Source organism: Polypterus senegalus, chromosome 18 (assembly GCF_016835505.1).
Source record: "Polypterus senegalus isolate Bchr_013 chromosome 18, ASM1683550v1, whole genome shotgun sequence".
Classification (NCBI taxonomy): Eukaryota; Metazoa; Chordata; class Cladistia; order Polypteriformes; family Polypteridae; genus Polypterus; species Polypterus senegalus.
The window spans coordinates 54,953,488-54,967,441 of NC_053171.1; the positions used below are offsets into that span (position 1 = coordinate 54,953,488).

Here is a 13,954-nt window from a genome sequence, read left to right on the forward strand (position 1 = left end):
GTTTAATCCACATATCAGTTATTCAGTTGAATGCTAATAATGTGCAAAACACTTATGATTTTTTGCCAAAATATTGCTAAATAAATGTTCGTTGAAGTTTTGAATTAAAGAAAGGACCCTTGACCAATGACTTAGGGACAGGTGGATCCTCAGTTCACACTCGAAGGCCATAAACACATAACTATAGGTTAAGGGACTGGGACAGAATTACAAGTACAGTGGTACCTCGTTATACGTCCTTAATCCGTTCCAGATCCTTTGACTTATACCAAACAGGACTTATACCAAACTAAATCCTATTGTTATTGCCATATTATACATTGATGGGGTTGTATAAAATAATTTAAACACTGCTTAATACTAAAATGAATAAATACAAAAGCAATTAGATGAAATAAATGAAAATTTTACCTCAATTTACTTTTTAATAACGTCTTTGTTTTTCACAATCATCGATACCGTCGTTCTTGGCATACGGTATGCAGCAGCCATGTCTCGGATACACATGCCACTTTCATACTTTTCAACAATCAATTAAAATTTACGTGAAAAATTCACAGAGTTATAGCGCGGGTTGTTCACTGAATGCTAGCAACTGCCGTACTGACGCTCGTGGGCAGTCATGGTTTTGTCTCGAGAGAGGTAAACAAGGGTAATGTGTTGTCCTCTAGATTGAAGTAGCGACACACTCAGAATAGCGTTTTGAATGCTGTTTATTTTGAACCATGTTTAACCAACTCTCCATACACAATGCCTTCTAAACCACACCCCTCCCTCTGACAGTCATACGTCTCAAAAGACGCAGACCATAGCAATCAACACCCGAACTTAAAGCAATGGACAAAAGCATCATTGAACAATCATATACAACAGGTAGCATGCGGGTTGTTCACTGAATGCTAGCAACTGCCGTACTGACGCTCGTGGGCAGTCGTGGCTTTGTCTCAAGAAAGAGGTAAACAAGGGTAGCATGCAAGTCGTATTCCAAACAAAGGTCGTATACCAAGAAAATATTTCATGTCCAAACAGGACGTATACCAAGTTGGACTTATTCCAAAGCAGACGTATTCCGAGGTACCACTTTAATACTAAGACAAGGGAGTGGAGGAAAATTACAGAATTTACAAAAAATGCCAAAAAGTATTGCTCTGTCTTGTCACAGTGAGGCAGATTTGTTTTATTAAAGGGATTGGAAGACTACGGAAACTCTGAACTGCACAATGAAAGAAATTATGGGATAACCCCCATTCCGTATTTATGTGAAAATATCTCATACATACTTTTGTGTACCACATACACAACTTACCTACTTTCACGTACCTACAAGATAAAGTTAGATTAAAAAAAAAATGAAAAAAGTGAGCTTCAGGTATCCCATAAATGCATTCCATACATATATGAAAACATCTCATATGTACGTGAAAGTATCCAGATAATTTTTTACTGTGCAGTTCAGAGCGTCCGTAGAAGACAGAGCAATAACTTGCAATGTGGCAAAAGTCAGCACTGGGGAAATTAGAAAAAAGGCAAAACAAGCGAGGATATACTGTATTTAGTCAATAAGGATCACAGCAGGTAGAGATAAAAATTAAAACCCATACCAAAGCCAAATCACATAACAAAGCTGTAGTTGAAAAATCTGTGCTAGATTCATAACCTTTTGTCTATGAACAATAACATGCTTTTTTTGTACCAATCTTTAATTACATGTCAAACAAATGCTTTTCATGTATTACATAAATATTTTTCAAATGTTTGGAACAAACAGACTGTACTAAGAATATGTAATAACTGAAACAGTCCTATGTGAGCACACTGACCAGACATGTTGAACAGGCAAACCAGGAGATGCACGTAAGCTGAAAGAAGAATCAAAATCAGGAGATCAAAAGTAACCAAGCAGAAAAAGCCAACCCATGAGACCAAGTTGAAGTCTAAAGTACTAAGCAAAGGGCCATACTAATAATCAAAGATAAATTTTACAGAAGGTGAGACAGGATTTTGAATCCACAGTTTGTTTAGGGAAGTGAAATTTTTGCCAAACTATCATGCTGATTGCGACAGGTCACGACACATGAAGACACATTCCTTAACAACACATCATACTGTCCTAACGATGAGCTAACAAAATGTTGTCGGAAGTAACAAACCAAAATGGTAGCCAAAACGGTAAATAAAAATGTTACAATGCAAAGGGTAATGGATAATTAAAAAATAAATATCAGAAATTAATTCTCTCACACAAAAAAAAATCCCTAAAACAACTGTAGGATTAAACTGAACAGTGACAATAAGACTATAGAAATTATTAACAAATGCATAACATCACAACACTATGTAATTTGAAGCTTAACCATGGATGGACTGAAGATACCTAGAAAAATGTCTCTATCTCCCCTGAGAATAAAGGAAGATGATCATCAAAGAACCCATTAAAGCATCGTAAGACAATCATCCTATCATGTGAGCTTCCTTCAGCTGTTTTCATATTTGACAAAAACTTATTTTCATAACATTAATTTTTATTAATGATTATTTAAATTTTATCATTATTTGGTTAACTGTCATCTTGTCACCATTTTGTTTCTATGGGTACCACAATTTTGGAACTTTTGGTGGTTGTGCTGCTATGTGGCTGTTAAGCACGTGATGCATGCCGCTAAGACAAGCTGATTTGTTGTTGGGCTGCTTGGTTCATTCTGACGCCGTTAACGTTATAGCTTAAAAAACAGCGCTCCATTCACTAACTATGATTTGGATAAACACTAAAAACTAAAACTTTGCTTTATGCTTTTTAAAAAAATGAATTAGAACATCAGTTATGTTCATTTGCTAATACCCTTGTATCACTTTACTCTAATATTGGTGTGAAGCTGACCTCAGAGAGCTCTGTTCTCATTGTTCTCCATTAAGTAATCATTAAAGTTTACAAGTTTAAAGTGAGGTAATTGTAGTTATATGCACTTGATGGACTGATTAAGTGCGTTTATAGTTCTTGGGATGAAACTGTTTCTGAACTGCGAGGTCCATACAGGAAAGGCTCTGAAGCGTTTGCTGCATGAGAGCAGTTCAATAGACAGCATGGCTGAGGCAGCGTGAGCTTGATGCTGTATACTGATAATTCTCCTTCTAATCAGCTGCTGTAGAGCTGTGATTCCCCACTCAGATACAGTGATATAAATACTCCGAGTGGTGCAGTGAGAGTAATATGGAAAAAGATGATCCACTGTGGCAACCCCTAACGGGAGCAGCTCAAAGAAGGTGCAGTGAGAATAACAATGCTAAAGCAGCTATGGTATTTGGAATAATTTGGCCATTCCGTGGACCATGATATTGTTACAGGTTAATTACAATCAGATGTCTTAAACTAAAAAACAATATCCAGTCAATATCAGCGTATATGATAAAGCTGCCTCGGGGATGTGGATCTGAAAAAGAAAGGGAAACCACACTGGAACAAAAGCACTGCTTTGACGCTGGGTGTCGCCAATTTGCAAAACCGAGCGGAGAACTTGTGTACTCCAAGGATTTAGCTGGAGTGAAAATGTGCCTGGCTTTATGCCGTTTAGGTTTTATACATCAAGATTTGAGTGTGGAAACGGGCGTACGTAACATTTTTGTGCGTACACACCATTTATACATGAAGCCTCAGATATTTCCCTAGAAGACTGTTCTTTTGTTTTGTTTTTTTCTGTACTTCCATGCTTATGATTTTGTGGTAACATTATTCAAGTCCAATTTACGAGTTTTTCAGTTTTGATCTTTTTTGACTGCTTCTCATTTTCTGCTCCATCTCTTTCAAAATAGTGTCTTTCCACTTCAGTTGGTACAGATTCATGATTCTCATGATTCTCTTTCACTTGTAATTCATTCAAGTTCTAACTGAAAATTACCTGTGGAAACAAACTCGCTCATCGATGATTCTGTCAGGCCTCATACAAGTCCATTATTGCAACAACACACAAATAATGAATATGATTACATTAAAATGTTTTGATTGTTTTGCATTCATTCATTTCTAAAATTATTTAAAACAGAATATATAAAGTAACATTAAAATAATACATTTATGTCCCTTAGTATATTCAACAAATTAAATTATAGTCACACAAAACTGAACACAATTTTTAACAATTATTTGTTATTAACTTTAAATTGTTCTGATGGACTCTAGTGTAGACTTTTTATGGCTCATTGACTGCACCTGGCAGAAACTCCTCACTAACTTTTTGTGTAGGAAACAAAATCATCACCTGTGAGCGGGTTGCACAATTCTCATTCATTTGGTTTTCATTCTGCATCAAGTCAAATTTATTAAACGGGTAGACTGAAATAACTGAACCAGTAAAATTAATAATAATTCTCATCACTACACAGAAACCATGAGAAAACTGAGCATACAAAACTAACATCAATAGGCAAAAGTTTAAGTCAAAAATTCAAAACAAATGTTGATCTAGTCATTTATTGTTACAAGAGATGTACTTATTATTATTATTGATTTCAATTATTAAAACAAATAGTTGTGCCCTTTCTGTCAGTAAAGTTTCTGTGTTTCATATTCCAGCCTTCCACATTTGTAGAGAAGAGGCCCTCTTGATACTCTTCTTTTATATTAATGACACCCAGTCCATTCATGTTTTTTGTCTTTCATTGTCAGTCTTTATTGTTAGGTGCATTTGCATTGTCAAGGACTGAAGGACATGAGGGGCCCACAATACCCGTTGGGGAGCCAGCATGGAAACCCTTTATAATTTAACACTAGAATCCCTGAAGCCTACGAAAGTAGTCATAATCCCAGGCCATTTTGAATTCCTTCGCACCTCTCCCTCAGCGTCTTTTGTTTTGTAAATGTGTCAAGCAGCAAGCAGCCTGCTCTCCCTTCTTCCCACCGACGCAGCTCAAGTCTCAAAATTCTCAAAGCTCAAGTGTGTTTATCTGGGTGTGAGGTGTCTGGAGTTGTATAGTGTAAATAATATACTGTTATTTGGAATACATACATTTCATGTGTGTTCCACATCTACAATCTGTGTAAATGTAGGATGGCAGGAAATGTGAGGCAAGAAATGCTGAACATATTACTAAAACAAACTTTTTCCATGTTATACTAATAATGACATGAAGTGTATAATGTGTGAAGACTTTAGTCCAAATATCAACGTGTGCTTTTATTCAAGAATATAACCAAAAAAAAATCATTCAATTTACATGTTGCTTTCAATAAGTTAAAACCCCAAGCTTAAATATTAATCGACAGAAAATTGATATATTCATTGGAAGGTGTAGCAGTATTCTTATTCCGCCCACATAAATCACATTAAGAAACTTTCTTACTTTCACCTCCGTAACATATCCCGTGTTCGCTCGTTCCTCTCCTTTTCTAATTCTGAGAAACTTGTCCATGCTTTTATCACATCCTGCATCGATTATTGTAACTTGCTGCTGGCAGACGCCCCTTCTAATCTTATATCACAGCTCCAGTTGATTCAAAACTCTGCTCCAAGAGTCCTAACACAAACCAGCAACAGTGAGCACATCATACCCATCTTGCTTTGCCTTCACTGGCTCCCTGTGTCTTACAGGATTGAATATAAAATTCTATTAATAACCTACAAAGCCTTAAATGTCCTTGCACCGGACTATGTTAGTGACCTTCTAAAGCACTAGGCTCCTGTTCACCTACTAAGGTCCGCTGATTCTGGTAATCTTGTTGTGCCCCACACTAACCTGCACTCTATGGGTGATAGCAGGGCCTTCAGCTCCATAGCACCCAGACTTTGGAATGACATCCCAAAATTAATTAGATCAGCTGACTCCATACATTCTTTTAAAAAGCAACTTAAAACTGATCTATTTAGGAAGGCTTTTAACTTAACATTCTGCCCTTTCTTTCAGTTTACATCTCTGTCCAGGTGCTCAGGATAATTTGTGTGTGTGTTATATCACAAATTAGGTTATTTATTAGGTTTTTCTTTTAGTATTGACTTTAGTATTTTACTCTGGTTTATTGTCCTTTATTCTATTTAATACTTTGTTATCTGTTTCATTGCTCTATTTAAGAAAAGATTTTCATCCAATGTTACATATACCCTGCTGTTTTTTCTAAGACTCTGCAAAGTGCCTTGAGATTGGGAAAGGCGCTATATAAATAAAATGTATTATTATTATTATTATTATTATTATTATTAAGTCTCAAGTCTGCATGCAGACTCGTTACCATTCCTGATGAGTCCAATGATCGTTGTGCTGTCCACATATTTGAGGAGTTTAGAGTTTAGGAGTTTAGTGCACTCATTATAATATATGGAGAAGAGCAGTGCAGAGAGCACATCTGTGGGTTACCAGTGCTGATTGTGTAAGAGCCAGACATGAGCTTCCCCAGTTTCAGCTGCTGTTTCCTATTTGTCAGGTTGATGGTTGTCCACTGACAGGTAGAGGCAGGGACAGAAAGCCGAATAAGTTTAGAGTAGAGGAGTTAAGGGACTGTGATCTTCCAAACTCTAAAAGTATAAAATATAAGCATGGAGAACAAAAGGTTATCTAGATATAAATAAAGTACCCTGAGAAGTGCCACCCGTTATGCATGGAGTAAATAAAGATGTAGTCAGTACTATTTACCTTACGTTAAACCAACCCCACCATGCAATTATCTGTAGATTATAATGATTCACTATTTTACTGCCACTGTGATTTACTAGGGAAACCAGACATCCCGGTGACATGGACACTCCGAATTTCAGGCTATGCATCATGACGCAAGTACCTGCGGAAAGAAGAAAGGAGGAGGACTCGCTCTCTATGTCAATACAAAGTGGTGCAACTCAGGACATGTAAACGTTAAAATCTCCAATTGCTGCAGGGACATCGAACTGTTGGCCATAAGTCTGCGTCCCTATTACTTGCCCAGAGAGTTTGGACACGTGATTGTTGTTATTGTTTACATCCCCCTCAAGCGAATGCGGAGATGGCGAGTGACATCATCCATTCCGCAGTTGCTAAGTTACAAACGCAGCACCCTGAGGCACTTGTGCTAATCGCTGGAGACTTTAACCATGTAATGCTGGACAAAACATTACCTGCCTTCTCCCAGTATGTGGATTGTAACACTCGGGGAAACAGGACTATTGACCTACTGTATGCAAACGTTAAAGACGCATACAGCGCCACCCTGCTGCCTGCGCTTGGGAAAGCAGATCATAACCTGGTTCTGCTTCAGCCTCAATACAAACCAAGAGTGAGGGCGCTACCTACAACTACACGCTCATTCAGGAAGTGGTCCCCTGAGGCAGAGCAGGCTCTGAGAGACTGCTTTGGAACTACAGACTGGGATATATTGCTGAGATCACATAGTGAGAACATTGAAGAGGCTGTTGAATGCACAACTGATTACATCAACTTCTGTATGGACATTGTAGTTCCAGTAAGAACAGTATGCTGCTATGCTAACAACAAGCCATGGATTACAAGTGACATCAAGGGCCTTTTGAACCAGAAGAAAAGGGCTTTTAAAGGTGGTGATCAGCATGAGCTCAAGCGTGTGCAGAAGGAACTCCGAGTTCAGCTCAGGGCGGCAGAAGAGCAGTACAGGAGAAAGCTGGAGCAGAAGTTGCAGAACAACAGCATGAAGGAAGTGTGGAATGGGATGAAGATTATCACTGGCTGCAGCTCGAGGCGGGGTGCCGCCATCGAGACAGAAGTGGAGAGAGCAAACCAAATGAACAACTTCTTTAATAGGTTTGATCACCCTAACCCACTCTCACCTCGGAGTACTGCATCCTCCAACCATCCTTCTGCTGATACCAGCATAGGTGAGACATCCCCACCCACAATTACAGCAGCCCAGGTAAGCAGAGAGCTGAAAAGACTTCGTGCCAGCAAAGCAGCGGGTCCAGATCGTCACGATTGCTGAAGGCCTGTGCATTGGAACTGGGGAGTCCTCTACAGCGCATCTTCAACCTGAGCCTGGAACAGGGGAGAGTCCCAAGGCTTTGGAAAACATCTTGTATCACTCCTGTCCCAAAGGTATCACGTCCTAGTGAGCTGAATGACTTCCGGCCTGTTGCTCTGACGTCACATCTGATGAAGACCATGGAGGGCTGCTGCTTCACCACCTGAGGCCACAGGTCCACCACGCCTGACCCTCTGCAGTTCGCATACCAGGAGAAGGTGGGAGCAGAGGATGCCATCATCTATATGCTACACGATCCCTCTCCCACCTGGACAGAGGCAGTGGTGCTGTAAGAATTATGTTTTTGGACTTCTCTAGCGCCTTCAACACCATCCAACCTCTGCTCCTTAGGGACAAGCTGACTGAGATGGGAGTAGACTCACACCTGGTGGCATGGATTGTGGACTATCTTACAGACAGACCTCAATATGTGCGTCTTGGGAACTGCAGGTCTGACATTGTGTTCAGCAATACAGGGGCACCACAGGGGACTGTACTTTCTCCGGTCCTGTTCAATCTATATACATCAGACTTCCAATATGACTCGGAGTCCTGCCACGTGCAAAAGTTCGCTGATGACACTGCTATTGTGGGCTGCATCAGGAGTGGGCAGGAGGAGGAGTACAGGAAGCTAATCAAAGACTTTGTTAAATGGTGCGACTCAAACCACTTACACCTTAACACCAGCAAGACCAAGGAGCTGGTGGTGGATTTTAGGAGGCCCAGGCCCCTCATGGACCCTGTGATCATCAGAGGTGACTGTGTGCAGAGGGTGCAGACCTATAAATATCTGGGAGTGCAGCTGGATGACAAATTGGACTGGACTGCCAATACTGATGCTCTATGTAAGAAAGGTCAGAGCAGACTATACTTTCTGAGAAGGTTGGCATCCTTCAACATCTGCAGTAAGATGCTGCAGATGTTCTACCAGACGGTTGTGGCGAGTGCCCTCTTCTACGTGGTGGTGTGCTGGGGTGGCAGCATAAAGATGAAAGATGCCTCACGCCTGGACAAACTTGTTAAGAAGGCAGGCTCTATTGTAGGAGTAAAGTTGGACAGTTTAAAATCTGTGGCAGAACGACGGGCACTAAGCAAACTCCTGTCAATCATGAATAATCCACTGCATCCACTGAACAGTGTCATCTCCAGGCAGAGGAGTAGCTTCAGTGACAGACTTTTGTCACTGTCTTACTCCACTGACAGACTGAGAAGATCGTTCCTCCCCCACACTATGCGACTCTTCAATTCCACCCGGGGGAGTAAATGCTAACATTACTCAAAGTTATTGTCTGCTTTTTATTTTTATTTTTTCATTTTTTCATTTTATTACTATTCAATTTAATATTGTTTCTTTGTATCAGTATACTGCTGCTGGATTATGTGAATTTCCCCTTGGGATTAATAAAGTATCTATCTATCTATCTATCTATCTATCTATCTATCTATCTATCTATCTATCTATCTATCTATCTATCTATGATAAATAACTAAAGAATATCAAAGTGTTTTAACTGGCTGCCCATCTAATAAAACTTTGCTTTGCTGAAGCAAACATTCTTATAATATATTTAGGACAGCATGTATGAAACTCCAAGGGGAGACCCCTCATGCTGCCAACTCCTGTTCACCCTCAATGTAATATATGTACAGTATAATAATGCAATCAAAACTCCACTGGGTAAAGCTTGATTAAGAACTTGTATTAAATTTGATGATGACGACTCAGAAACAGACAAAACCAGAGAGTTAATACCATTTACTGTATTTGTTTCCATATCAGCCTCCGCATGGAATCTCATGTTCACACCTCCACAGCAGTGGCATAGCTACTGACTTAAACCCAGCTGATGATGCCACAAGAGCCATCCCAGCTTGTTATCTTAAGGAAACAACCTGGCTTACAGGACCTGCTTCCTTGGCAAAAGTACAAAAACACACCACAAAGCATGAAACATTTGAACTAACTGACCCAGGCTCTGATACAGAAATCTGAGTTGTCAGTATTCAAGGCCACTGTCTCAACCCAATCTCTTGGGTCCTTAGTCCAAGCTGTTATTAGCCTTCTTCACATAGTTCAGAGAGTCAACATGTCTGCTATTATTATTATCATCATTTCTGTAGCACACCTTGATTCTAGAACTGCAGCAGTGCAGCTGTGTGTGTCACTGAAATGAGTCCATGACGGAGCAGAAGAGGTCCTGCTGAGGTCTCTAAATGACCCTGATGGTCCTTTATCAGACACTTTAATCCAATGGGACTCAAAAATCCTGGCTGACCTGATAACTTACCACACTTAATGGCCACTTTGAAGATGAATGATCCAAGTTCAACTCTTCATTGGGTCTTGTCATTCACTCCTATTAAGACAACATGACTCTCTGAATTTAAATTTTCCCAGAGGGTGACAGTGGTGGCAGATAATGTGGACCCTCAATCAGGTCACTCACATCTGTGAACGTCGAGTCTGCCAGAGTTTTAGGGCTGTGTGATGGACTCTCAGACCAGTCGCTGTGACATTGTAGAGAAGCTCATGAGTAGCCATTTGATGTACAGAGGGCAGTGCCGTGTCACCTCCACTAAGGTCGATGACTTATTTTTGTAGTCTTTAGTCAGAATCTATTTTATTTTTTAAATTCCTATCTTTCTCTATTTTAATTTGATGTCTCTTTATGTTTTGTTTATTCACAAACTCTTCTCAGTGGTGGATGAACTTTTCAGCAGACTTACAATGTTGTATATTTTAGTTCAAGTTAAACAATATAAGGTTATAATGCTAGATATTAATTTAAATTTGTCTGATTGGTGGTAACATAGTAGCACAGTGATTGATGGTCCAGTCTTCAGCTCTGGTGTCATAGATTGGTTCTTATCCATGTTGATCCCCACATTGGCATAGCCCCCACATGACCCTGAATTAGATAAGTGAGTTACAAAATGAATGGTGTGCTGGATATTGAGAGTCTTGGATTTCTCCTGCTGAGATGCAGTCTTCGAGCCATCAGGACTGACCACCAGCAAGTGACTTTATACAAAGATTGAAGAAGACAAATCCAGTGCTGTGGAGAACACAACCATTTTTGTTGGCTTCATCTTTGAATGTCAAATTAAAGATGAGCACACAGTATTACTGTTCATTTTCAGATAAAATGAAAAAGATTCACATTTGTTTGAGAAGCTGACACTTATATCCACTTCAATTTAAAAATCCCAAGTGTGCAGTCCCAATGTCTACATTAAACACAGAAATCCTGAAATTGAAAATCAGACGAACAGCAAACAACAGGACACCTCAGGGGGGCTTCGAATTCGGTGGACTGAATGGTAAAGAAAGTCTCCATTGGCTTTGTGCTGCTCTGACCAGAAACAGATATTGACAAGTGACATTAATTCAGAGTGGTCAGTGTGTGCACAGGGAACATATGACCAGGGGGGCTGCATTTTTACCACCATCATTAAGTTCAGGACTGAAGAATGGATAGAGGGTCCCAGTGAAGGAGTCTGTGAAGGTGTACAGGTGAGAGCGAGACTGGGCATTGTAAAAGGAGACCTGCCCTTCATCGTAGTCCAGAAAGACCCCGACTGTCCGGGGCTTCACTCTCAGAGGGAGGGGAACATCATTATAATCGAGACCCTTGTACTCATTCTCATTCCTCAGCCCCACAGTCCAGTATCCTCGATATGGACTCAATATAATCCCCCCCTTCCTGTTGACCGACTCTCTGGCGACTCCTAAAGTCCACGCCGTCTTCTCCTTGACCTCCACTTCCCAGTAGTGTCTCCCTGAGGTGAATCCTTCTCTGGCCAGGACATTAGTAAAGTGGTCAAACCTCTTTGGATTGTCTGTCACTCTCTGCTGTGTGTCTCCAAGTCTCATGTCCTTCCCATCTTCGGACACAATGAGCAACGGGTGTGCACTCTCAGGGTCAAAAGTGACATCAGCTGAGGAGAGGAAAGAACACAAAAAGAAAAGAGGAAGACATTGGAAAATCAGGGGATTTGAGGGAAGACAACAACACATTTACACTCCTTGAATTTCCTGAAGCTAAAAAACACAAAGATGGCAAACAGCACCTGTGGATGTTTCATGTTTGATTTTATTTTTTTTTTTATTTTTGCAAACCAAAGCCCACTGAGCCTCTGGTGTGTCCCCGTGTCACTACTCTGCCCCTTTACTCCACCTGTCTGCCACTTTTTATTCATTTAAGCGTAAAGAGCCTAATCACCATGCTGTGTACCTGACTGCGCAAGAACTCAAATATACAAGTGTCACACGTCCTTCGGTCAGCAGGGATACCGTGTGGCTAGTCATTACAGGTGAGGTGGGCTTTAATAAGGAGAGCAGGGACGAGACAAAATACAAGCTGACAACACTGATAATGATGGCAAAGAACAGGACAGCAGGACAGAATGCAATGTGGCACTAAACAGAGGACAGGACTAGATACTGAGTGGTCTGAGAATGGCCCTGGTGAGGACTCAGCAGCACTCAGTTAACTTTAAAAAGTGTCTTCAGTGTTGTCATCTTACAAATACGTCAACATCGACATACTGGAAATGTAGCAAATTCATGTTGAGCCCGACAAAGAGTGTGTTCTGAAACACAACAGGGTCTTAAGTGATAGATGGGACATCATGGAGTGTTTAAGTAGCGGTATTTGTAGCGCGTGCAGTACTAATCGTACAAGACAACCGAATCAAAATGACCTGCTGAGAATAAAGTCTACAAGACAAATGAGCATCCTTTGTACCGAGGAGATCAGTCTCCACAAGGAGGGTCCAGTCTTTAGTTCCATCTTTGCTGACTTGTCAGAAGTTCTTGAAACACAAAAAAAAATGTCCACCTGCCAAGGAGAATCCAGCCATTTATGACAGTGGATTATTTAAGGAACTTCATGGAAATTAGTTAAATGACAATTTTCAAAGAGACCACTAGGGGAAAATAGAGGATCAGGTCTTCCTTTTCCTTAACTACCAGCTCATCTGAAATTTAAATACACAGAACAAGCATCCATCCATTTTCTTACCCTGCTAATCCAGGGCAGAGCTGTGGGGCAGATGAAGTGGATCACAGCAAGCACTAGGGGCCAGGTGGGAATAATCCATGGACAGGATCACAATGTAAACACACAGACACACATCAGGGTTAACTGAGAGTCACCAGACCACCTAAGCTGCATGTCTTTGGGGCACCATGAGGAAACCCACACCGTCACAGGCAGAACATGAAAACTCCACACAAGGAGCCCCTAAGATCTGTACCCTGGTGTCCTCGCCACAGACAACAGAGCTACCACTGTGCCACCCACACAGAATGACCTTAGCCATTTACTCAGACCTGGGGGACAATCACAGAGCTCACAAGGTGATGCTTCTCATGGTCATGAAGGTGACTTGTTTAACAAGAAGACACAAAGACTACAAAAACAGAAAATGAGAATCTACTCTCTATATTTAAAATCCTAAGCCTAAAAGTGCAACGATTTTGTGCAGTGATTTTATGTATGTCATGTTTTTTGTCAGGCTTATTTTAAACCTACATATATTTGTTTGGTATCATTCTTTTCAGAGTTTATCGAACTTTAATATGATGTTGTTAGATTTTCAGATTGTTATTCCATTTTTAAATTATACACTAAAATATCAAGAAAGTCATGCATCAAGCATAGTGGACCTCAGTTTAATGGGAATACTCCAATCGACAAGAGATTAAATATTTTATTCTCATTTCATGATTTTTACTCAGTTAAATAATAATTAATTTTTCTTTTACATATTTGTAGAATTTCCAATAAATAATAATTTTTCTTTTGTACATTTACAGATTTTACTAATATTCTGGCCGCAACTGTGGGTTAGGCACCGAAGCTTCCACGGGGGCTTGACCTCCTAGTTTCATCATAAGGTCATGACCAACTTATCAACCATACCTGCTGAGATGCATATTCTCTTCCATTCTGTAAAATAATAAATAAATCAACTTAATGAATCCAATAAAGACTTTAAAGA

General features: G+C 40.1%; 1 protein-coding gene and 1 long non-coding RNA gene across 5 annotated transcripts in view; one reads left to right on the top strand and one right to left on the bottom strand.

The window, feature by feature from the left end:
* The window catches only part of LOC120519074, a 21,499-nt gene extending 7,545 nt beyond the window's left edge, over positions 1–13,954 (top strand). For both annotated transcript variants that reach the window (XR_005631375.1, XR_005631376.1), the window contains exon 3: positions 13,770–13,954. This is a non-coding gene — a long non-coding RNA (uncharacterized LOC120519074). The remainder of the gene's footprint in view (positions 1–13,769) is intronic.
* LOC120519071 (butyrophilin subfamily 1 member A1-like) overlaps positions 9,418–13,954 on the bottom strand; it is a 28,779-nt gene continuing 24,242 nt past the window's right edge. Inside the window, exons 8-9 of one of the 3 annotated variants that reach the window (XM_039742162.1) lie at positions 13,876–13,902; positions 9,418–11,887 (exon numbers count right to left, since the gene is read on the bottom strand). In XM_039742162.1, coding sequence (XP_039598096.1) covers positions 11,346–11,887; positions 13,876–13,902 — 569 coding nt within the window. In that variant the 3' untranslated portion in view covers positions 9,418–11,345. The remainder of the gene's footprint in view (positions 11,888–13,875; positions 13,903–13,954) is intronic. The other 2 variants (XM_039742160.1, XM_039742161.1) reach the window with 2 other exon arrangements.